At 44.5% G+C, this 25,623-nt stretch overlaps 2 protein-coding genes and 1 non-coding gene across 5 annotated transcripts; 1 reads left to right on the top strand and 2 right to left on the bottom strand.

Moving 5' to 3' along the window:
* The first annotated feature begins 870 nt into the window (after positions 1–870).
* Positions 871–13,939, top strand: rasgrp4 (RAS guanyl releasing protein 4). 3 transcript variants are annotated; one of them, XR_013627956.1, is made up of 18 exons: positions 873–1,149; positions 5,492–5,667; positions 6,709–6,820; positions 6,969–7,031; positions 7,111–7,236; positions 8,120–8,261; positions 8,335–8,508; positions 8,582–8,698; positions 8,855–9,130; positions 9,193–9,273; positions 10,854–10,958; positions 11,061–11,170; positions 11,245–11,395; positions 11,469–11,505; positions 12,348–12,479; positions 12,557–12,735; positions 13,367–13,772; positions 13,844–13,939. XR_013627956.1 is itself a non-coding variant. In XM_078792719.1 (17 exons), the coding sequence occupies exons 1-17, from the start codon at positions 1,133–1,135 to the stop codon at positions 13,481–13,483; spliced, it is 2,112 nt and encodes a 703-aa protein (XP_078648845.1). In that variant the 5' UTR covers positions 871–1,132; the 3' UTR covers positions 13,484–13,939. The 3 variants fall into 3 exon arrangements, 2 of the variants coding, with proteins under 2 accessions (XP_078648845.1, XP_078648844.1); XM_078792719.1 differs by having other exon boundaries at positions 871–1,149; positions 12,557–12,736; positions 13,371–13,939; XM_078792718.1 differs by having other exon boundaries at positions 13,367–13,939.
* Positions 13,940–13,984: 45 nt separating this feature from the next.
* hnrnpul1 (heterogeneous nuclear ribonucleoprotein U-like 1) lies at positions 13,985–25,444 on the bottom strand. The gene is made up of 16 exons (XM_058079986.2): positions 25,365–25,444; positions 24,577–24,901; positions 23,866–24,120; positions 23,572–23,782; positions 22,409–22,482; positions 22,184–22,323; positions 21,825–21,924; positions 21,629–21,741; positions 21,201–21,464; positions 20,144–20,266; positions 19,953–20,081; positions 16,477–16,645; positions 15,634–15,885; positions 15,021–15,169; positions 14,681–14,929; positions 13,985–14,601 (listed from the first exon to the last, which is right to left on the bottom strand). The coding sequence occupies exons 2-16, from the start codon at positions 24,863–24,865 to the stop codon at positions 14,485–14,487; spliced, it is 2,634 nt and encodes an 877-aa protein (XP_057935969.2). The 5' UTR covers positions 24,866–24,901; positions 25,365–25,444; the 3' UTR covers positions 13,985–14,484.
* Positions 22,564–22,702, bottom strand: LOC131135147 (small nucleolar RNA SNORA50). Its single transcript, XR_009131536.2, has one exon. It is a non-coding gene; the product is annotated as a small nucleolar RNA SNORA50 (small nucleolar RNA).
* Positions 25,445–25,623: the final 179 nt, after the last annotated feature.

The raw sequence follows: 25,623 nt of genomic DNA on the forward strand, positions 1-25,623 counted from the left end.
TAAGTCATCTACAATTATTAATACAGTAATCTCTCGTTTATGGTGGTTATATTGGTTCCAGACCTGACTGCAAAGTAGGATTCCTTATTTATAAATTGATTATTTTTGTAGTTTGAGCATACACAGCCTGCTTATGACCTTCTATATACACTATTTAAAATGATTAGAGCCCTCTAGGCATGACATAGCACCCCTAAAGTCACCTTTACACACATATTACCTAATATAGTAAACATAATAAGAGGAAATACGACTTATGTTCATGTGTGTTGCTGTAAATGTGTTTCGGTGCTTTAGCAGCAGAGTGGGCGCAGTGGACAGGAAGTGATGCCGGGGGTTCAAAGTTGAGTTTTAACTTTGCCGCAACAGCTCGGGATTTCCACGTTTGTTGTGAGATCATTCAAACCTGCAATAACTGCCGATCAGATCTGGTGCTTGTGTGTCTCACCCAACGTTACAGTAACATTAGTGACCAGTACATATCATGGGAACAGCTTTGAATGTGTTCCCACATTTGTATTTGAATTTAGGTGAAAGAAATTCCATAAGACTGCATTAAAGTCTGTCTCTACTGTTCTGCATCTCGGCTCTGTCATGATTGTGGGGGGTGCACCTTTACCCAAATCCCCACCAAAAGTGAACATGTTCTCTGCAATAGTTCATCGGTCCGACTGTCATTGTTAAAAGAGCTGGCTCTTGCTAAGGTTTAGGACAAGAAGTGCTGCTTCCTGGGGCGCTACGATGATTGTTGCCTCCTCCTTCCTATGCAGCCGCTGTTGACTATTCTCTCCGTGGCCTCACCCCTCCCCCTTGAGCATGCACGCACACGCTCAGAAACTGATGCAAGTTCCCCTATCTGTCAGAGCCAGTCCCTCCATTTAAGATGCTGACTTGTTTATGTAGTAGGGACCAGTGATTCCGCCGTCCTCTTCCTCCAAGGCAGGTGTATGAATTGTGGGGCGCAGGCAGGACGTGGGAGCGCTGTGGCTGGACGGTAGGTGAGCACTACAGGGGCCAGACAGGAGAAGGAGGAGGAGGAGGAGGAGCGGGGGTCAAGCATGGAGCTGTATTGACGCCCGGGCTCAGATGCCCATGCGGACGCCCGAGGAGGAGGAGGCGTGCGGCCGCCGAGATGAACAGGAGCAAGAGGTAATGAAAAACGAAGAAGAGAGAGTGCACTAGTGCAAGTGTGTGTGTGTGTGGAGGACAGATGTGTCACCTTTCAGGTCATAGGTCACATGCAGTGCTTTGTGTACACGCAAGAAAAGAAGCTGTTGCTTAGCATCAGTGGTTTGTCTTGTGGTGGGAAAGTCATGTTTGTATCGTAGGAAAAGGTTACACACACACACACACACACACACGGTCACAGCTAATTTATCTGACCTGCATATCAACATGTCACAATATGTGTACACACACGCAGGTTCAACATTCAACACAGGCTCACCTTTACAATGCTAGCTTAAGTGTCTTTTTTTTTAGATTGAAAAGAAATAATATATCAATTTATTTTACTATTGTATTTATGCATTTTAGGCCCTTTTGACCTGCTGACCTGTTGCGATCAGATGGTGGGGATGATGCGGCGTTCAGGTGGTCAAATGAAGCAGACACCTCATACTGTATATTAATGTATGCATGAGGGGGCATGGAAAAGGAGCGATTTCTGCCAAAAGTATTTCATACATCGAGCTGAAGCATTTTGGAAAAGTGAGTCAAGTTGGAAAAAAGCTGAGTCGGGATGTCTGGGGTTACAGGTCAGGTTGTATCGCACTTCTATACAATACAATACAATTCTATATTCAGACTCATGCTTTCATTTATTTATGCATTTATTATATAGTATTATATTGTCTTAGAATAAATATATGTTGTAATAATAATATAATAATATATAATATAACAAAAATATTTTAACATTTATTTGTATTTATTAATTATTTTTTATCATTGACTTTTTAAATACATTTTAAAAATGTCATGTGCATTGTCAAAATCATCAACATTTTCTGCAGGCTATTATTTTACTCTTGTGTATTTAAAAAAGACTAAATTAATATGAGTCGATTATGAAATAATTATGTATCTACAGTATATTTCATTGATTTATTATTATGAGTGCCTTGTGATTGGCTGGCGACCAGTCCAGGGTGTACCCTGCCGCTCTCCCGAAGACAGCTGGGATAGGCTCCGGCATACCCGCGACCTTAATGAGGATGCACTGTATTTAAAAAATGAATTAATGAATATTATTATGAATTGATTATATTAAATAATTATATAAAATGTTATTATAATAGATCAAAACAACATTAAAATTCCAGGTAAGCCAGTTGGGAAACAAGATGAAGATGAAGATGACAGTAAGGTGTACAAGTACAATTTCAAAAATGCCATCATCGTCTAATTTGCATAAAAGGCTATGTGGCGCGTGCCTGTCATTTTAATGAATGGACTAAAAAGCAAGAAAACATGAAAAGCAAAACAAACACTTCGAGAAATACAAATCAACTTCCTTCTGTCGCTTCTTTTGCTACGTCTTCTTTTTCTCCAGCGGACCAATTGCTTATGAGGCAGAGTTATAATGCCATCTACATTGGAACATGGAACTGTCCGATGCACATACTACGAACAGTCCCGTTATAATGTGTTTATATAAAGGAATGCATTGGAATCACTGCAATGAATAATAGAAGGGAGAAAATGAGTAGTCGGCACTTTACTGTCCATATTTTCATCTCATCTTGTTGTCTCGGGTTGTGAGAGCAAACGGGTGAAAGGCTGAGAAGAGTGGCCTTCATGCATGTTGTCAGGGGAGCGCACGGGTTGGGGGGGGGGGCAAAGAGAGCAGCACACAATCTAGGCCTTCAACGAGGGCTTCAATTAATCAATTAAGGGAAGAAAGGCAGGAATTTGCATATCCCGTGGAAGCAGGAGAGGAGGGGTCGGTGGTGGGCAGCGGGGGTCCTGACTTTAGATGGGAACAAGAGGGGGGTTTCCAAAGGGGAAAGAAAAGGGGGAAGCAGCTTTGTGACTCCAATAGAGTGAGGATGAAGAAAGAGGAAAGACGTCTTGACGAGGAAAAGGCGAATGAGCTCCTACAGCAGAAAGTGCGGCGTGCTTATGATTCACAAGTTCATTGACCAGCTTTGTGCACACGCTAACAACACAAATAGTCTACTTGTTGTGTTTCTACAGCATCAGACACAGCAGAGTGGCGGCGGTGCTGGTGGTGGTGAGGGGGGCTTTCCCAAACCGACGTCAATAAGATTTTTTATTGTACAAAAAAAATGAATTTATCTTGCTCACATTCATTCTGAGTCACAAAGAAGACACAAGTCAGAAGAAAAGGTCACATCACTTTCTTAAATCAATGCAAGCAATTATCATATCAATATGCGTTTAAACATTCAGAAGTACTCGTCAAGTGTAATTCAATGACATTAATGAACCAAATAATAAGGAACAGACACGCACATTTTATGCACTGCTGCATGCTGGGTCTCCTAGCTGTGAGCCCTGCATGCTAACCACACATCCGCCGTGCAGCCATAAAATTACAACTTTGCATATTCCAAACATATTTTTATTTCATCTTTAAACATACTGATAAAAATACGTCTTTTTTTTCTTGTAATGAGACATTATTCTTGTAAAAAATTATACGTTTTTCGTCATTAGATTACAACTTTTTTTGCTGAGTATTTTGACTTTATTCTTTCCAAAATAGCTAATGATTTTTCTATTTTTGCTGTTCCTCGTGAAATTGTATGTCTACAATGTGCCAAGGGCCAATAATAAACAGCCGTGGGCCGCAAGTGACACCCGGGCCACACTTTGGAAACCCCTGCTCGAGTTTCTTTAATAATACATCCTTTGAATCCACTCACACATTTAACGCTGGCGATGCTTCACATACAAATATTAAATATTCATACTTCCCCCATCCTTAAACGAGTCAGTCTTTTTAAACAACATCAGGTTGGAAGTAAACATATGAAATATGAATCATATTTTCTTATGGTTTTTTTCACAAAACAGGAACAGCATGCATGCATGCTTTGAATGGGAAAAAGCAGCACCATCTGCTGGGCAAATATTCACTTAAAGCCAGGAGTCATGATTGAAACATTGTCATCAATAAAGCCGGAGTGAACCTTCATTGACCCTCGGCAGACATCAATTAGATCCAAGTATGATCCAAGTATAAATTGAATATTTTTGTAATTAGAGCATAGAAAACCTGTTTACCGGCTTATCAATATGTTTTTATTTAACTAGTTTTTATTTTTTTTAACTTTATTAGAGTCCTCTAGACATGGAATAACACCCCTATAGTCACCTTTACACTTCTATTACTCAATATAGTGAACATAATAAGAGAAAATACGACAGTAAGAGGCTATACAGTTGTCGAGTGGTTAGCGCAAAGACCTCACAGCTAGGAGACCCGAGTTCAATCCCACCCTCGGCCATCTCTGTGTGGAGTTTGCATGTTCTCCCCGTGCATGCGTGGGTTTTCTCCGGGTACTCCGGTTTCCTCCCACATTCCAAGAACATGCTAGGTTAATTGGCGACTCCAAATTGTCCATAGGTATGAATGTGAGTGTGAATGGTTGTTTGTCTATATGTGCCCTGTGATTGGCTGGCCACCAGTCCAGGGTGTACCCGCCCGAAGACAGCTGGGATAGGCTCCAGCACCCCCGCAACCCTCGTGAGGATAAGCGGTAGAAAATGAATGAATGAATGACAGATAAGACTAGTATAGAGTCCTACATATTATCACAATGTCTTGGAATGCATCTTCTGGATGCCTTTGGGTATATTTCTATTTGCCTTTTGTTGCTTAAATATGCATGTTTGACAATGAATAGAGGTTAGTGCTAGTGTGTTAGTGTTCAACCATGAAACAGCAATGATTTAGGAATGAAAATATGTTGAACTTGTCACTTTTTGTGTACCTGTGACATGTGAGGCTAAATTAAGATAAGACAGCAAAGTTACTCATCATTAACATCAGCAGCACACTGGGAAGTTGTGTTAGTTCAATGCTTGTGTAAGTGTGTCAGACACACACACACACACAGGTTAAGAGAAGGGGATGTAGGTCTGGCCATTCAGGGAACTTGTCGTCACTTCTCTGAACTGTCCGAGTTTCCTGGTAATGTCACAATATTAGCGGCAGCGTTGTAGCGTTGCACACACAAGTACACACTGTTTCTACACACGATGCGGGACACAATTTCAAACACAGCAGCCACACAGATACACACATGGGCAGGCATCTATTAGACACGAGATTGGGCACGATTGCGCAAGCACAGGAGCTTCGGTAATATGTAGTAGTAGGAGTAGGAGTAGAAGGGACTGGTGTGCCTAATAAAGTGGTGGAAAATTCCACTTGGGGCACTGCCCCACAATCTTTCAAAGCATTGCAGGACGTACTTAGTGACACGCTGACCTCACCACATTCTGCTCTGCCTTCTCGCAGGAAGCCCAACTGTGAGAGACCCAACGTGCTGCAGGGCAGGAAGCAGGTCCAGCGGAGGAGGAACACATGTCCCAGTTCTCAGGACATCACCCGGGCCCTGCAGGGCCCCCCTTCTGCGCCCAGCGCCAGTGCGGCCAGCCTAGATGAGCTCATACTACGCTGCCTCAACTGCTTCGGTCAGTTTGCACGCATGGATCATAACCTGCTTATGTAAATGAAGGGGGGGGTCACAACAATGGAGCTTTTTTTGTGCTGGGCTGCAGAAAGCAAACATCTAACATCTTGCTGCACGTCTTTATCTCTGCCCCAAAATCACCTCACACTTTTGGCTTTCACAAACTTGATCAAAGTCTGTGTGATGTGGAGCCACTCGCAACTCAGCAAGCTTTTGGGTTTTCCCCGCCAATCATGCAAAAATGACATTTCTGATTATTTACATGTGAAACTCACATTCAAGCACAGTAGCTGTGGATGCAACCAACCATTGTTTCCTTAGTCGCTTCATCTGACCCTAATGAGGATAAAAGGTGGAAAATGAATGAATGTAAATTTAGTGCAAATTTTTACAGTTTTTTGTTAAATGATCATTTTAGAATGTGCCGTGGGCCAATAAAAACTGTTTGCAAATGGCCCCCGGGCTACCCCTAACCAATATGTAGCAAACACAAAGAGTTAGTGGTTTGGTCCGGAACATTTTAGACAAAAAAATGTGTCTGGTCACATGTCAGTCAAAGCTGATGTATGTGAACATCTTGTTTTGCCTAAAACACAAAATAATGCATGTTTTTAATGTTTTTTTTCCATATGATTTTGGCCCATTTTAGAGCAACAAGTGACACAATTGTGTAGTGTAGTGGAGGCGCCGTGAGGGGGAGGAAAGTGACGACGGTTACAAAAACTCGTGACTGACACGGGCCAGAGAAAATAGTACATTTTTTGTGGTGGGGCCAAAAGTCGTGATGTTTCCATTAACCATGAATCAGCACTGCCGCCATATATATACTGCATATTTATAGAATTTATAGAATTGTGTATTATGCACTAATTTCACCTTTCCAACACAAAATCCTTCATCCCCACCTCCATCCAAATCAAAACCCAGTACAAACAGGTCATCCTTGGTCCACTTTTACAACCCAAAACCTCCTTGGTGGAGGGATTGTTGAGCCTCAGCATAGCAATGCTCTAAGTGTTGTGCTTCTATGTTGCACCAGCAGATTCTGAGGGGAAGCTATGCAGCCCCCGAGGCTCCCAGACGGTCCACATGACCCTGATGATGCACAGCTGGGTGGTCCCGTCCCAGACGTTCGCCCAGAAGCTCCTGGCCTTATATCCTGCTCCCGGTGATCCATCCCGATGATGGCGCTGTGTAGTCAGTACAGCAGAGCTCTAGCTGGCGTGATTCCACTCTCGGGACAGGCCGTGTAATGATGACCCACATGTTCACACTGTCTTCCGCTCCTTGACTGTCTCTCACGTACAAGGACTGCCCCCCCGACAAGCGAGGACTGAGGCGGGGTCAAGTCTGCCATCTGGTCAGGTGAGTCTGTGAGACGGAACCGGTTCTACCGGTGAGCTTGTGCTTACTAAACACGCTCTCTGTCGCGCACGCTCACCAGGACCTGGATCGGCCAGTTTCCTGCCGTGTTTGAGGCCGACCCCCTTCTGGAGCAGACCATGGGGGACCTGTGGGCGCTGGTCCGCTCGGACGGGGAGGAGACGCAGCTCATCGAGACCTCCTGCTTGTGAGCGTTTTCCCGACTTGGGCTATGCATGGCAACAAATCAAGAAGCTTCTACTTTCAATCTCAGCTTGTGTCTTTCCGGGAGGCGTTCCGTTTACGTTTGGGTCTTCTCTCCTGCTCATTGTTTAACAAGCATGTTAGGCCCCCGAATCTCATCTTATTGTCTTTCACGTGTACATTTCGTCGTCTAGGAATCGTGCGTCAAATTCTTTAGATTGTCTTTGAAATACTTTCATTAACTTTGTGAACTAAGTTGCTTAAAAATATGACGTTAGATAAGTTAGACTAATTAGTTTTTAGTTTGGTTTACTAATAGTCTTCAATGTTTACAAAAGGTATGTTGGAGTCACTGAAGACTCGTTGGTGATGTTGGCAAATCTAAGACATTTTACCATACAGTCTTCACTGTGTTACAAAAACACGTAAAACACATCAATAAACGTTAGCTCCTATCGATAGGCTCTGTGAAGTTCTGGGCAAATGATCAAAATATGACAAAATACTGCAAATACTACATATGAAACACATGAATGTACCTGTTACTGTATGGTCACTGATTGGATATAAAACCACAAAACGCTGTTGGAGGTTTTTAGAGTCTTTATAGCCAAATGCTCATGCTAATTGTTTTTCGAGAGAGAGAACGCATACCAAAGGGAAAGGATCGTGGACGATGGGTTAACTTCCCAACAAAGTTCCCGATGCACTGAATTATTTGATAATAACGGAAACACGTGCGTTAGGTTCATACGTTGGGAGGTATGTTGGCATCGTAGAAGAGTAGGACTTTTGTTTCATTCTGTAAGGAAAACGGGTTAGCCGGGTTCATTGGAGACCACATGTTGGGTCCGTTGGTGTTGATAACAGCGTTGTTTCATTTCCAGAAGTCCTCACGTGAGCGTGTCACAGGCTCCATCACCCTCAGTGAAAAAGAGAAAGGTATCTCTCATCTTCGACCACATGGAGGCGGATGAGATGGCCCAACATCTCAGCTATTTGGAGTTCAAGAACTTCTGCAACGTTTCGGTGAGCTCAGCATTTATCGTTGAAGCGTTTGTTCCGTTAACGACGTCCCTCCGTTCTCCGACTGGTTGCTCAGTTCCTGGACTACCGCAGCTACGTGGTGCGAGGCTCGGTGAGGGACAACCCGGCGCTGGAGCGCTCGGTGATGATGTGCAACGGCGTGTCCCAGTGGGTCCAGTTGATGATCCTCAGCAGGCACACGGCCCAGCAGAGGGCGCAGGTCTTCACCAAGTTCATCCATGTGGCTCAGGTACACCGAGGAACCCGACCTGCTTGACTTCCTTCTTTACTGGCTTTTTCACTTGCTGTTGTTTGCCGCTCAGAGGCTTCGAGCTCTCCAGAACTTCAACACGCTGATGGCCGTCACTGGAGGCCTGTGCCACAGCTCCATCTCCCGCCTCAAAGACACGTACAACCTGCTGCCTCCTGACGTCACCAAGGTATTCTTTAGGCTTTGGTTCTCTCTGCCGAGGTCTACCTGAGCTACCCAGCTACAACCACCACCTTAGCCATGTCCTTCATCGACGACTGTCACATGATCCACAACCATGCATGATATTATAACACATGCTGTTGGTCCTCCATGGTCCTGCCAGGTCCTGAGTGAGATGACAGATCTGCTGTCGTCATGCAGCAACTACAGCAACTACCGCCGCCTCTACAGCGAGTGCAGTGGCTTCAAGGTTCCCATCCTGGGCGTGCACCTCAAGGACCTGATCTCCCTCAACGAGGCCCTGCCCGACTACACGGACAAGGACAAGATCAACCTGAGCAAGCTGCAGCACATCTACAGCAACATCAATGAGCTTCTGGCTCTGCACAGCTGCACGCCGCCCTTCGAGGCCAATAAGGACCTCCTTCACCTGCTGACGGTAGGACGCCGACCGACGATGCTGCCAGGAGCCTGCTTCAATGATGTTTCTGATTGCTTCAGCTCTCTCTGGATCTCTACTACACCGAGGACGAGATCTATGAACTCTCTTACGCCAAGGAACCCAAGAACCCCAAGATACAGGTCAGCAACGCTCACGCCCAAAACAATCTAGCATCATCACATACTACGCTATTAGGTCCTTAAAAGGAGAGCACTTCTTTCGTTCAGCAAATCCTTAAAAACAGCTGAGAGCTCCTGTCAAATACAGGATCTTTGAGAAGCATTTCTGCAGTAGGTTTTTAAAAACAGCAACTGGTCCTGTCTTGTTTTTCACAAGCGTTGCTGCAGTAGCTTCCAAAAATAGCAGTGTCCCCCTGTCATGCAAAGGATCTTTGGTGTGTATTTTTTTATAGTAGGTCCTTAAAAACAGCAGAGTGCCTTTTCACTATGGAAGATCTTTGATGCGTCTTTTTTCCAGGAGTTTCTAAAAACAAACAAACAAACAAAAACAGCCAAGTACTCCTATCATAAGATCACTTGACAACTGTTTTTCAACAGATCCTTAAAAACACTGCAGTGCTCCTGTCATTTAGAGGATCTTTGACAAGCATCACAGCAAAGATCACTGACTGGCATTTCTGCCATAGGTCCTTAAAAACAGCACAGTGCTCCTGTCATATGAAGGATCTTTGACAAGTGTTTCTTCTGTAGATTCAACAAAAAAACAGCAGAAGACTTCAATCATATAAAGGATCTTTGAGAAGTGTTTTCTGCAGTAGATTCCTAAAAACAAAAACAAAATAGGAGGATAAGCGGTAGAAAATGAATGACTGAATAAATACAACCTGTATGTTCAGAAATGCTATGTTAAAAAAGTTTAAAAAGTACTTGGGAATATCTTGAAGAAACTTCAACAAATTTCATAGGAGGGCTAATAATTTTGTCCTCAACTGTATTTGTTGCAGTAGCTCCTTAAAAACATCAGAGTGCCCCTTTCCTATGGAAGATCTTGGGCAAGTATTTTTTTTAAGGAGATTCAACAAAGAAACAGCAAAGTACTCCAATCATATACATAAAAGATCTTTGAGAAGTGCTTTTGCAGTAGATTCCTCCAAACAGCAGAGCGCTCCTACCATGTAGAGGATCATTTGCTAGCATACTAGGTGGAGTAGATTCCATAAAAGTGAACAGCACACAAATGCTGGCTACAATGAGTAAAATCTAAGGTTGAAACCGAAATAGAAAATGTATACAATAATGTATGAGAACTGGGACTTTATTTCGTGAAACACAACAAGCAGCACAGAAACGAATGATCTCATTCAGTGTACACAAACGTGAAATAGTGATATTTATATTAGTGTATCTACAGTACCTGGAAAGTGTTGGTTTTGATTTTGCTGGTGAGCTAGTTAAGATACAAGAAGGAAGCGATAAAAGATTATGGTGCAGATCAAGATTGATTGATTGATTGATTGGCGTGACGTTGAAAAGCAATGCAGGTTAGTCCTGTATGAACATATTTTTCTATGAGTTCCACTCTTGGCAAACAACAAGCACATACATGTTTGTGTTACAAGCGTGGGCGTGACCTATTCGCAAGAAAAGCCATCAACAACCGTCACACAGCCACATCAAAGTGCCGCACCTTTGTGGTCGGGGTGTGTATGTGTTTGTGTGTACAATATGTATATTTATTTGGTTGTGTGTCGTCGCTGCAGCCCGTCACTCCAATTAAGCCGCCGGTGGTGGCAGAATGGGGGTCAGGGGTCACGCCCCGCCTGGACCCCAACACCATATCTAAACACGTCAAACAGACGGTAGACGTGAGTATGATTCCCCCCTCCACCCAAGTTTCACTTCCTCATTAACCGGTAAGACAAAGCAGAACTGGTCCTTTACTCTGTTTGCTCTGTCGCCCCCTTTAGTCCATCATGAAGAACTACGACCACAAGCAGGATGGCTACATCTCACTGGAGGACTTTGAGAAAATAGCCGCCAATTTCCCCTTCTACTTCTGCACGCAGGAAACTGACAGGTGAAGACGCCACAAAGTCACATGCTTTTTAATAAGCCTTACTTTAAAATGCATGTGACACCTGTGACGCCCAGGCAGGGTCAAATCAGCCGCGAGGAGATCACGTCCTACTTCATGAGGGGGATGTCGGTGTGCGCCAAGCTGGGCTACAGCTTCAACGACCCTCACAACTTCCACGAGACCACCTACAAGAGACCCACCTTCTGCGACACCTGCGGGGGCTTTGTGAGTACCCAAGTCTCAGGCTCATAATCACCTGTCGGTCACGTGACGTGTTGTGTTGTGTTGTGTCTTGCAGCTGTGGGGTGTCATCAAACAAGGCTACCACTGCAAAGGTAAGAAGATATCACCTACTATCTTAATCTTGACAAATGAAGGAAATACTGTGATAGACGAAAAATAGAATCGGTATGTCCTTTGAGCTCATCTACAGTGGGACAGCTGACAGGGAACTTTCTTAATAGAAATTAAATGGGAAAATGTCTGTCTCATTACTGCCTCTCACAGGTAAGTCCAAGTACTACGTCAAAGTCTGCTAGTGGAATGCACGAAAATACTTTTACTGTCAATTTTGTTGTCATGTTTGTCTTGTTTCAGCTTACAGTTTCAGTGTAAAAGCGGCTAGCTATCAAGTGGCTACATAGTAGACATACATACATGTATTAACACTAATGGCTAACAGTGTTAGCTTAACAGAAATAAATAGTTATTACAGTAGTAATAATATAGAGATACTTTGCTCACCTGTACCTGTAGATCAGTCACTATGTGTTTACTACATACAAGTTGTTGCCATATTCACATTCATTCAACTTGTTGCACTTTCATCGGAACATGGAGTTAGCCCCACTTCCGCCGTGACGCCGTCGCGCGAGATTTGGTCCGTGATTTGCACACTCTTGACGAGATTTGGCCGCTGAAAACACAGAAGTGATTTGAGACCCCAAAACAATCACAACGTATGAAATTATTGGCCACAAATTGCTGTTTGCATGTCAGATTATATCACAGTTAATTTACACCACAGTTACACAAATTGTAGACAATTTTGTAATATTTTCCCGCGTAACGTTTTCCCTCCGTTTATTGAAGAACAGCATTGTGCTTGTCAAACACGTGAATGTGAGTGAAGATGCTGCTGAGTGTGGTCTTATGACCTCTTTCCTCGCCTTGTCAGGCTGCGGGATGAATTGCCACAAACATTGCAGGCATCAGGTGGGAATGGAGTGTGTGAAGAAACACAAAAACAACAGTGGGTCCTGCCCGTGCACACCCGCCCCGGACTCTCGCACCAAGGGGACCGCGTGGAGTAAGTCTACCCTATCATTACTCCATCTGTCCATCCATATACAACCACCCGGAACTTATGTCTTGTGTCCATATCAGGCACAGAGGATGAGGCCTTCGTCTTCTCACAGGGCAATGATGTGGAACACAACAAGGGCGCCCCCATCAGGAAGACTACAGACTCCACCCCATTGGACCGCTCCACTCAGACGGACCCTGGAGTGTGGACCCCTGAGAAGAAGGCACCCAGGATTTACAACCACAGTTTTCCTGGACAGGTTGAAACAACATTTACTTGACTTATTTTGATTATTTGAAAATTTATTTTCATCTTTAAAACTACCAGCAATCGTGATAGTGTTTTTGTCTTCGGTTGATTTTTTGCCGGGCGGTCTAGTGGTTAGCACGCAGACCTCACAGCCACGAGACCAGGGTTCTGATTCCACCCTCGGCCATCTCTGTGTGGAGTTTGCATGTTCTCTCCGCGCATGCGTGGATTTTCTCCGGGTACTCCGGTTTCCTCCCACATTCCAAAAACATGCTAGGTTAATTGGCGACTCCAAATTGTCCATAGGCATGAATGTGAGTGTGAATGGTTGTTTGTCTATATGTGCCCTGTGATTGGCTGGCGACCAGTCCAGGGTGTACCCCGCCCCTCGCCCAAAGACAGCTGGAATGGGCTCCAGCACCCCCGCGACCCTCGTGAGGAAAAAGCGGTAGAAAATGAATGAATGAATGATTTTTTGCCCACTGTGTATCAACAAGTCATCTTCAAGTGCAACTCTAATTTGCCATACTAATTTCTCATCCATTAACCTTTACAAATTGACTGAATTGTTGAAATAAAAGAGATTGACAGTACATATTACATAATAATAATCTACAAATTTTTTGTTTTTATTCACAAAGTGCTCCAACACGCTGCCTGCTCAGAGGAGTCGAGGCTGCTCCATGCCCGTCTCCTTCCTGCAGGAGAAGCTGGAGGAGCTGCAGCTCTCCAAGGAGAAGAGCCGGGAACCGGACTGATCCAACCCACGCCCCTCCTTCATCAACCTGCCCCACTGCACCCCCCCCAAAAAAGACAAAACTTCCCAAACCTTCATTGTTTGTGACCCAGCACAGTTCAACGATGGACTGTTTTAAATATTTCCATTACTCATGTAGTTTCTGGTGCTAAGTATCTTGGGAACGTCCTGTGACCAGTTTCCTGATCCAGAAGGAGCCCATGGAGGGAAATGAACACTAAGGCAAAGTTGGCATTGACATAACCTTGGCAGCTAAGTTCAGTCCACAAAGCCTGCTGGAAGAAGTCAAGGTTTGTTGTTGGCGTTCTTTGATAGCAACTCCAATCAGTTTGTCTTTTCAAACTTTGCTTTTTGATTTCAGAGCCGATTCAGCACCAAGCACCTCACAACTGGCTGGTGATCACTTTGACTTGCATTATTGTGTTAAAGCACAAAATAAAAATGACATTTAAAATCCTTCAAGTGTGTGAAAAGGTGAAGAAAAAAAAGCCAACAGGTTCCGTCCAGGTGTATACAACGGCTTTTATTGTACAAAGACAAGAAACAGCTTGGATCATAATTAGTTTAACCACACTGGTACAAAAGAAATATGTCTCTTTTAACTACAGCAAGCACAAAGGGATTAAAAAAAAAAGCATAATACATCTACTGAAAAAGTGGCATGAGCGCTTAAATACAACGGCATGAACACTTTTAAAATGTTGCAGGAGTAAATCATCCGGAAGCAAAACAAAGAAGGTGTAATGAAAGCAAAAAGCATGCTTTTGTTCATGTTGACGTATTTCTAGTGTTGACTTTTCATACACTGAAGCTCTCCTCTCATTCAGACACAAACCAAGCATCGTTGGGTTAGCTTCTCCATAGCTAACATCTACCACCGCACTGCCACCGCCTTATATTAGACTGATTGGGGGGGAGGGTAAAGAAGAAAGACACATGAACTGGTGAGGAATTAAGCCCTCGGCATTAGAACGCGACTGGTATGGTGTAAAGGGGGCGGGGCTACTGGGAGCCAGAGGTGGAGCCTTGGCTGCCCTGGCCAGGGTAGCCGCCGTACTGGCTGTAATACTGGTTCCACTGGTTCTGGTTCTGGTAGTACTGCTGCCACTGCTGAGCGTACTGAAGAAGAGACGTTAAGATGTTGAAGCAAAGCCAGGCGTGGAATGAATTTGCCCTGAAGGTGCGAAGGGGGCGTTACCTGCTGGTACTGCTGGTTATAGCTCTGCTGCGTCTGCTGCTGCTGTTGTTGTTGCTGCTGCTGAGCGGGGGGCTGATGCTGAGGCGGGGGCTGCTGGTGGTTGTACGTCTGTGCGCTGGCGGCCGGCTGGCTGTAGCTCTGGCTGTAGCCCGGGTACTGGCTGTAGTTGCCGTAGTAACTCTGGTTGTAGCTGCTCTGGTTGTAGCCTCCTTGGTTGTACCCTCCCTGGTTGTAGTTGTGGCTGTAGCCCTGCAGGGAGGTGGGGTGGGGGTGTAAAGTATGGGTGTGTGAGTCCACTGGGACTTGTCTTTGGCTGCCACAAGTGCAGATGAGGACTCACTTGGTTGTATCCGCCCTTGTTGTAAGGAGCCGCTCTGTTGTAGCTGGGTCCAGACGACTGGCTGCGGTATCCAGAGCGGGAGTCGGAGCCGCCGTCACGGTTGTAGTTGTTGCCCCAGCGGTTCTGATTGTAGTTTCCACGATTGTAGCCTGCCACCACGAGATGCGTCAATCCAACTGATAAAGAGCCTCCATGACAATTTAACAATGTTCTAACATGTGTCCTTAGAGCCTGTTCACGTGCGCCAAAAGTCCATCACCTGCTTTTGGAGCTCATTGATCCCCATGGACAAGACACCGCCTTTGACTCACTCCTAGCTAGACGAGTCCACCCGGTGTATACGCCCACCACTTTGTATGAAAAGCAGGCTTTGCTACGTATCTTAAAATAACAGTGTGATAACTTGCATGACGTCCATATAAAAATGTGAGTGTAATGTTAGCCCTTTAGCGTCACATAGCTATGCTAGTGTTGCTAACATAAGTGCAGAGTTAGTGTATACTGCATAAAAATTGATCAAGAGCACAAGAGCAAAAAAAGGCTTCACTACACATCTGAAAATGCATGCTGGAGCTCTGCCAAATGTGAGGGTAATGTTCGAGTGCTGACTCACCTCTGTACCCTCCCCCGTCGCCGCTGCGGTTCTGGTATCCGCCACGGGGTGAGTCGCGGTTGTCGTAGCGCTGGAAGCTGCCGCGGCCACGGTAGCCACCCTGCCTATTTTCGAAACGTTTGTCGGGGGGCGGGCCGGCCTTCCGCCCCTCCTCGTTGTACTGCTTCAGCAACTTCTCGGCATCATCGCGCTGCAGCTCGCCGAAGGACACGTCCTCCAGGAAGTCGCACACCTCCGGGAGAGTGAAGTTGGCTTGGTGGAGCCAGGGACGAAAATGGACGGACGGACAGAGAGGAAAGGGGAGAGGGGTTTGGGAGAGGGGGGAGTAGTGAGGCCCAGAGCAGCCACACCACCAGAGGACAAAAAAAGATGACCGTTAGTGTCACACAGAGGAGGAACAACTTAAGAGCAGAAAGATGAAGCAGTTACAAGAACAAACGCTTCCTCCATGGAGGCAACATTTGTGTAAGCAGACACAGGAGGGGGCAGGGATGGGGAGGGGTGGAGAGTTTTTGAAAAAGAGACTAAGATAGGGCACTGCAAACCAAGGATGGCAAAAATAAAATTAGCATTAGGATGATAGCAGCACGCCGCCTCAGTTTGCAGTGCATGAGGGTAAATTACACAAAGAATCACATGGACTGCTTCAAAATAAAAGTCCTGGGCTGATAACTGGCCAATGGCGGGCAGGGAGAGGATGGGGTGGGGTCATCTTCCAAGTTTGATTTTTTTTTTTTTTTTTTTTAAATAGAGACAACACATAGAAAAAGATCCAAAATAAAAGATAACAACAAAGAAAAAGTAGATCTGGTGTTGAGTTGCTTGAGTCCACAGCGTTCCTACCTTTCATTTCTAACACAGCATGATCGGGCACATCCTTCCCCTGCTCATTGGTTTGCTTTAATGTTCGCTCTTTTAAATCCTCGTCCGTGGGACAAATTACAATAGCCTTGCGTTGAAAACCTTCAAAAGGACGCATTTTTCGTCTCCTGGCTGATCCATAAACATTTGTCTAGCAATGGTGACAAGAAAGAGGTAGAAGCTTGTTTGTTATTGTTTACTTGCAAAGGCGTTCCACTGGAAGGGAAGCTGGAACCCTGTAATCAAGTGACAGAGGTTTTTGGGGGTTTGATGGCAGACTACGCGTTAGCTGCTAATAGGCCTCGTCACTCGCACACTCACCTTGGCGTCAGCGGGACGGCTGCTGCGCGACCACTGTGGGCTGGCTAACAGAAGGGGGCAGGGGACCCAAAGCTAACAACTGATTGCTGCCAAGCAACGTTAGCGAGAAAGCAGTACCCGTTGGCTACTATGGGGTCAAAGGTGAAAACATGCAAATGTCTTTGCCATGACAAGCATGAAATTAAAGCTAGCAGCGGTGTGGTGCCTCAGGAAGTCGCAATCTTAGCCAAGGTGGCGCAAGGTAACAGATATTCTTATACATACACACACACACACTTTTTTCCTCCATTTGTTTTCTAGAAAAAATACTATTTCCTTTTTATTTTGGCACACTTTTTTGTATTTTCTATTTTGTCTTAATTGTTTTAAACCAATATAAACACTTTTAGACCCTTTTTTTTTAAAAAATGAATAAACTTCATTTTGTCATTAAAAAATGGATAACATTTTTATAATTTCATTTTGTTCACGCCATATTTTTGTTTTATTTTTGTGTATTTTGCAAAACACGTAAAAACTATTTTTAAACAAAAGTGTTTTTATTGTAAGCTAAATATCCATTTCTCCTTTTTTGTATTGAGTTTAGCAAAGTAAATACTTTGTTATTTTGTCTTTGATTTTTTTTGTTTGTTTAAAAAACAAAAAACTGTTCCTTCCGTGTCCCCGTTTATTTTTTTTGATTCATATATTTTTTCAAGTAAAATAAAATAAAGACTTCTTTCTTTACAATGTTTGTCAATTATTTTTTCCTAAATAAACACTTTCAATATAGCGCATTCATTAAGACGGAAAAGGCTTCAAAGCAAACAAGCGTTCGCAACCATGTTAACGTTACACGTAAGAGTAGACATGGCTTTAGCTCCAGGCTTGGCCAACGTTGCCCAAACACAGGCGCCATCTGCATGTGACAAGGAACCAATTTCAAATGACAATGTTTTCAAGGAAAATGACGCGCGTGTTAAGTGCTGGGTGTATTCTTACGCATGCAACGCTTCTACATTTACTGCACGGAGGCGTGCTGTCAACACGACAAATGATAAGACTCGGCAGGGCAAGCAGATTACACCACTTATCACTCATCTCAGGATCAATGACGTCATTTAAGAGTATTAACGTGTGTGGTTACAAATCATATAGCGAGCATGCTCTGAGACTAGCGAGGCAAACAGGCGACTGACGCGGCGTTCTTTGTGTCTGGCAGGACCACACAGCAGTGTTTCTCATAGGACTGTGATCTACCTGTGGTGCTTTTTGATTTGATATGTCATTTTGGGTAGCTGCCTGTGGCTTAGAACGCGTACGGGCGATTAACAAAACCTCCCTGCTGCTTCCTGGGCTCCATGCAAGTGTGCGCTGTTTTTAAATAAAATTAATTTTACGTTAATCGCAGTTAATTTGTTCCAGAGCAGACCACAAGTTGGGTGAACTTCTACAAAGTAGTATCCAATATTAATACATGGATTATTTTCAGAGTTATGGCATAGTAAAAACTGTTGACTGTTGCAATTATGGTTTTTAATATTATTAAGGCCAACTGGACACAGAAAAAAACACCTCTATAGTGATCTTTACACTTCTCTTAGCCAATATATCAGAGAATATAAGACATAAATAAAATAACAGACTCACATGTTAGCAATTCCTCGTTTCTGGACAGCGTACTTCTCAACCAGTTTTACACTCATATTACCTAATATAGTAGACATAAGAGTAAAATAAAACTATTGTTCCTGCGTTTCAGTGTATGTGGTCCCTAGCACACGGCGGTGGCAGCTAGACAGATTTTGTGGTTGTAGCGTGTTGTGGCCGCAAAAGATATGCTTATTATTGTTGTGTCTGTTTACACTCGACGACAAAACAGTGATCATTTATGAGTTCTTTTGGTGAAAACGTGACAGCATGAGGACGCAATGTTCAAACCTTGCTGTAGCAAGGGGCAACTGTACACCTCATATATGACCATAATGACAAACGGCTGCTTTGCAGTGTGCGACCGAGTCAGCTGCGGTGTGTTAAGAAGTACGATGTCACCTACTGCACAGAGTTGGGATGACAAGCTACACAGACCGCCCCGTTTCCAATGGGCTAGTGAGCGAGGACAAATCCGTCTGTGGCGGTCCTGATATATTCATGGCGGGTCAGCACAAATAGATGAATGTATTGGTAAGACTGAAAAACGCACTGCTTGGATAAACTTGGAATTTTGTACCAGCTGACACTGGGCAATGAGATCCTTTGTGCTTTCCACTTCAACGAGTCCTGGCCATTTACTACAAACGCAAAAACAGACCAATTATGCTAAAATAGCAACTGACCCAAATAGTGATCACATAGCACGAAACCTTTTTTCGCCCCCAAATAAGTTAGTGGCAGCAATGGAGTGCAAGTCATATTAGGTTGACAAATGGATTTAACAGTCAAGTCAGTAAGCTAGTTTGTATTCAGTATACACCTAGTTATTAAAATCATAAAGCTGGGCCCCCCATTCCCCCCACTCGACACTTACCTTAACTTACCTGCTTTTCAAAGAGAGCTCTGGTCCCAACTGACACGACAACAGATACAACTCACCTGTGCATACTCACGTCTCCATGGCAACGCCCCCGCCAAGACTCACCTACCTTTTCGCCGCTCCCCAATAGAGCTGAAAATCTAAAGCACCGTTAGTCGCTACTTACCTTGGGGGGGTCAATTCATTAAAACACACACTCAAAAGTTCCAAGTATCTCACTTGTTTAAAAAAAGCAATAGCTTTTAAAGAAAAAAAGCTCTCTCTTAGAAATTAGCAACAGAAGGTGTTTTCTTACTCACCAGAGTCAGAGCTTACTTGTTTCTCAACATCTTTACAAAGTCATGGCCTACTTGTACATTGTCGCAGTTCACAAGACAAACAGTACTGCATTATGACAAGAGATAGCAAGTGCGAGTATATCGAGGGATGACAACATGGATTAAAATGTTCTGTCACTTTCATCATTTTCCTTTACAATACAAGACAAAAGCAAAGTGACAAGAACAAGAGGGTGATCAATGCTTCTTCTACTACTAATACACACCTGAAAGATAAATAGATAGTCCATTAGAGAGAGTGATCATTGACTGACGGTGCTGAGTGTGTGAGGACGGCGCCACGCTACCTGGTCCAGGATGTAGTTGCGTCTCTTGCGCGCGGCGATCTCGATCAGCCGGTTCAGACACTGAGTGGCCTGTTGGATCAGGACATCCCAGCGGCCCGCGTAGTTCCTCTGGCGCCGCAGTCCCATCAGCTGCGCCGACAAGCTCTTGTGAACCAACCGGGACAACATGCGTTTCTGTTTTGCACACCCACCTTCATCTTGTCCATGATGGCGTTGGTGCCCAGGATGTTGTACTTCTTCTCGGGGTTGGCCTCTGAGTGCTTCACAGCCCAGGTGGTCTTTCCACAGGCGGGCAGGCCCACCATCACCAGAATCTAAAACACCAAGACAACTGCTGGATTCTTAGCTTCTATTTAGTGCCTCAAATGGCGCCCGCTTGTCTAATATACACTGCGCCCAAGGTGGGGGGCCACTTGGAAACTATGTTTCAGATTTTTATTTATTTAAACAGACATATGCTAAGCAATTAAATACAGTAATCCCTTGTTTATCACATTTAATTGGTTCCAGTATTTCAGCAAAGCAAGATTCCTGATTTATACTCTGAGTGAATTGGTAGTTAGAGCCTGTTTAGAACCTTCTGCAGTATGTACCATTATTAGAGCCATCTTCACATAATGTAACACCCCTATAGTCACCTTTACGCTCCCGTTACCCAATATACTAGGGATAATTAGAGAAAATAGGACATACAAGATGTCAGGAGTTGAGTTGAATTTTAGCTTTAGATCATTCAAACCTACAATAAAAGCCCGTTGTTGGGTCGGTCAACATTACAGTAATTTTACTGACACCTAGTGACTAGAGGAGGATACTACATATTGTCACATGTTTTGAAAGAATCTTCTGAATGCCGAATGTTACTATGTTACTTCATTTAGCCATTTTTACACATAAAAATGCGTCATTTAGGAAAAAAATGGGACTGGAAACATTACATAACCTTAACAGATATATACACATTCATCATGACAAGACACAAAAATCATCAGAAGACTACACAGGTAGTCAGTCATTTTGGTTTTAAAAAAATAATTATTTGGGAGGCGGCTACAGTTTAAATTCATTGCATCTGCAGAATGTGCGAGTAAAAAAAAGTTGGTGGGTGTAAATAGCCCCCAGATAGAACTATGGAGAGACCTGACTAGAACAATAAATCAGTGCCCAAGGAATTATGAAAAAAAGTGAAGAGAAACAACAAAATGAAACAGGTTGTGGAGAAGGCTGTGTCACTTTGCACCACTGTACCTCGCATTCGGCTTTGCTGGCAGGTCCCTTGGTGCCTCTGACCTTGTCCTCCAAGGCCATGCTGTGGATGTAGGTGAAACCCTCGGGTGGGGGGAAGTAAGGCTGCTTCTGTCCGAAGTTGAACTCCACTGCGCAGTTCTTTACCAGCACGTGAGGGAAGAGTGCACGGCCAGCCAGATCCTCCTTGGACGCCTGGAAGGCCACACCCAGCGGCACCCCGTTCTTGGAGAAACCCATCTCCACTTCATCGCCTTGGTCAAAGTCCTGTCGTTATTACAGTAGGCTTTAGCTTTTAGAAGAAGCTTCACATTTGCACAATGACCCAAACTCTGCATGATTTAAGCGTATTTCATTTGCTATGTATCTCTCTATGCAGACTAATCCTGGTGTCCACCTCCTATCTATTTAAAAGTACCGCTATTACTTACGATGTAACAACCGATGACATCGTTTTCACCAAATCTCTCCCCAAAATCGGCAAATTTACAGTCAGATGATTTTTTTCCTGTTCCTCCGTATCCGTAAGAAAAGGGTTCCTCTCCTATAACAAGAACATAAGAAGAACGTTTCGAGTACTGATGCCACAGAAAGGTTTTTTTTTTGGTTTTGTTTAATTTCTCTCACCAAGCTGTGTGCTGCTGTGGTTGATGGACCATCCGATACGGACCACGTGGGGATCCGGTTCAGAACTGGGCAGATGCTTCACAGGAATTTCCTCATTGATCTGAAGGAGAATTGTTTGGTAACATTTTACAGTAAGGTACACAAAATTACAGTAGAATGTATGAACAAACCTACCTAACCACCACTCATTAGTTCCTCAGGGACTACTCTAAATATAAGTGCCTTAGTTCCTAACTAACTAATAACGACTCTATTGATAGATACTTTATTAATCTCCAAGAGAAATTCATTGTATGTACCTAATGCATTAGTTTTTCAGTAACGACTCTATTTTGTGTATTTTATTGTCATTACATTACCTTCATCTCATAGCACACACGGCCACTGGTGACCCCATGGGTGGCTCGAGCCCCCGCCCACAGGTAAGCAAAGCCTTCGATGGTCAGTGGATAGCCGCTGTAGCGGTCCCGGGACACTTTGAAGTGCAGGTCGCAGTTATCTGAAAGCAGGGCCAAAAGTTTTTATAAGTAACGTGTCGTCTCCCTGCACGTAAAAACGTTTATGGGGCTCGTCGTCACACTCACAAGTATCAATAGTGACAAGGGTGTCATCAATGTTCTCTTCCTCATCTTCTGCAGGCGGCTGTGGCGTGCGAGATCTAAATGGCAGAGAATGACATTAGTGGTAGGTACGCCAGACCAATACTATTAGCGTTTTATTAAAAACTGGCGTTGAGCGAGGCTGTGGCCTGCTTTTAAAAGAGCGGCCTGGGGGAGTGCCAGGCCGCTCCAGTTATGAACAAGCCTACTTTTGCTTTAGCACTGTAGCTTGGCCCGGGAAGTCACGAGTCAGACCAGACGGGTTCAAAGACAGTGCCAAAGGAAGTGCATCCTCCTCAAAAGTTACACTTTAGTCAGAGATGTGACACAGTATGTAGAACAGGGGTCTCAAACTCAAGGCCGCGCTTTGATATGAAATTTGAATGTTGGGGCGGCCCGCGCAAGTTTGATATGGACGCTATATGGTATCATGTACCCAGAAATGACAGCTTAAGGCTGTGTGCACACCGGACACAATTTACACGATTTTCCCCCCGCCTGTTTTGCTTTTTCTCTCATCATCCATGACTGATATCACCACCGTTGCTGCGCTGTACTGCTCTGAAAGTCCAAAGCTCTGCTGTCATTTCTGGGTACATGACACCCTCTGGAGGCACACAGAGCTCGGCTGGTTCCAACGCTTCCTACCAGAGCTCCGTCTGGTTGAAGCGGCTTCCAGCGGTACTTCAGGCTCAGCTTGAGGACCTGCTAACCCGGGTTAGCGCCAGGATTTCCAGGCAGGAAACCAACTACAGGCGCTTTATTTCAGCTGCCAAGTGCCCTTCCACCTGTCTCTGGTGAGTATAGCGGTGTTTGTTGGGTCCAAATCAATAAATTAATAAGGTCAATGCGCTGTCTGATCCATCAACAACGACAACATTGTATTAGCAGTGACGCTACAGACTTATGATGCTGGGTACAAATAAATGTAGGAAATTATTTTGGATAAAACTGTAAATAAAAAAATCAGTTTTTAATAAATGCATTTTTTTTTTACTTGATGCGGCCAAGCCACACCCAGACCCTAGCGCTAGTGGCCCCCGAGGTAAATTGAGTTTGAGACCCCTGGTGTAAAATAGCACAATCAAGAGAGTGAGCCACAATGGTATGAGATGCGTTGATGGCATAAATGGGTACTTCCGTCATACCTTTTCTCCTCACGGTGCTCGTAGTAGCCGTAGCCCCTGCTCTCCTCGTACGATCTCTTTCGGCCGTAGTGTCCTCTGTCAGATTCCACCTTCACTTGCTCGGAATGACCGCCGCCATCACGTCCACGTTGCGGTTCTGCCCCGCGGGCCTCCCGCCTGCCGTCTCCGGCAGCCTCCGGGGTGTCTTCTTTTATGATCTCCTCTTTAATTTCTGAAGCCGAAGAGAATAGCAGTGAGCTTTGGCGGGAAAATTAATCATCTCACAGCAAGGAGTGGCCACAATTTAACTGTCACCTTGTTTGATGTCTTCGCTCGGCTCTGGTTCGAGTTTGAGGGCATCCTCAGAGATGACGTCCGGTTTAAGAAGGTCGACGTTGGCGGTAAAGTCGGGTGCGCTGTGGCCAGAGTCGGGCGCCAGCTGACTCTCATAAGGCTCGACGTCTGGCTCCTGTTCCGCCTCCTCTTCCTCGTAGTAACCACCCGAATCTCTGCCCCCATCTTCCTCTTGGAGCACAGCGCCTTCGTCTTCGCCATAGTCCTCTGCCGCCTCTGCAAATGTGCACAGGCAAAAAAAACATACCCATAAATCATTTGATGATGCATTTTCATTTTAGCACAAAAATCAGGAAAAGACTACAATGTTTTTTAAGTTAAAAGGGTTTTTCCTGAGTAAAATACATATTTATACTAGGATTTATCACTACTTTGTCACTGTGAATTTGCAATAAGCACTAGTTCAGTGCAGGCCTCATTCTTGTTGAGAGATGGTGAGTTTGTGAGGTAAGTGATGTGCAGTGGCCGACTTCTGCATTTTTTTAAATTTATTTGTAGTAACGATTAACATTACACATGCACCATGATCAGATGCAGAAGATTATGATTACATTGGATCATTTCTGTATTTGTACAGGTCCCTGTCGGCCACCGCAGTGATAAGTTTGAGAAACGCGCACCTGGTCAAAGGTAGTTGAGAGTAGCGTGAAAAGTTGCAAGTGCAATGTTTACCTTGTTGTTCTTCTGCTTCGTCGCCGTCATCATCCAAGACTTCATCCCCTCCATCGTCTCCTCCATCCTCCACGCCGTCGCCAGTGAAATCGTCAGCGTACTCGGCGCCCTCGTCCCCCTCGTCCCCTTGATCGCCTTGCTCCGAGGATTCTGCCAGGGCTTCCTCCTCCTCCATCGCCGCCTTGAGCCGCTCCACAAGCTCCGCCTTCAGGCCTTTAGTGTCCAGGCCCCGGCGCTGGAGCTCATCCTTCAGCTCGTTCACTTTCAGTTTCTTGACGTCAAAACTCATGGCGCTTTTGGTGTGCGAGCGTCTCTGTGCAATTTGCTGTGGAAATTAAATGGAAAGAACGGGAAAAAGTTTTGGCGATTTTAAGCTACAGTTGCGAAGACGCTTAACTCGGGGCGCCCACCGCGCAGCTGTAGCGCGAAGCTAAAATTTAGCGCTTTAGCTAACATTTTCTCCGAGCCAAACACGCATTAATAACAGAGTAATAACTCACCACTGGTATACATGTAATGACTATGTGACAAAATGGAGTAGTGAAATGTAAATGCCATTACAGGAGTAGTTTCGATACGCTAACTTGCCTAGCTTAGCCTTGTTCGAGGTTAGCTAGCTACGGTAAGGACATTGCAAGAGCTAGAGGTGTAAGCTTTACGACTTCAAAAGCCGAATTAGCAAACATGCATCGGTTTGGATGGGAGTCGTGGAGTTTTTGCACAATTTTCGTTCAGCGATAATAAAGTTGTGTTGCAAATAGTGTGAATAATTAAAAGTTGAGGCCTACCTCTTCTCTCCAGCGACTCTCGCGGGCAAAGACGGAAAGAGCGACTACTGCCCTCTAGCGCCAGCGACCTTCACACCGGAAGCCACAAAACCGGACATGAGATCATTCATTTTTACAGTGTTTCTTTTCAGATGGACCTAAGGCATTGGACACAATAATTTCTCTTTAATATGCCGCATTTGAGAATTTAAGGGAAGAATATTATTAAAACATCGCCGTAAAAAACACGGGACGCTTGAAGACGGGAAGTGACAGATTG

This window comes from Doryrhamphus excisus, linkage group LG8 (assembly GCF_037039965.1).
Source record: "Doryrhamphus excisus strain RoL-2023G ecotype Guam linkage group LG8, RoL_Dexc_Guam_v1.1, whole genome shotgun sequence".
Taxonomy (NCBI): domain Eukaryota; kingdom Metazoa; phylum Chordata; class Actinopteri; order Syngnathiformes; family Syngnathidae; genus Doryrhamphus; species Doryrhamphus excisus.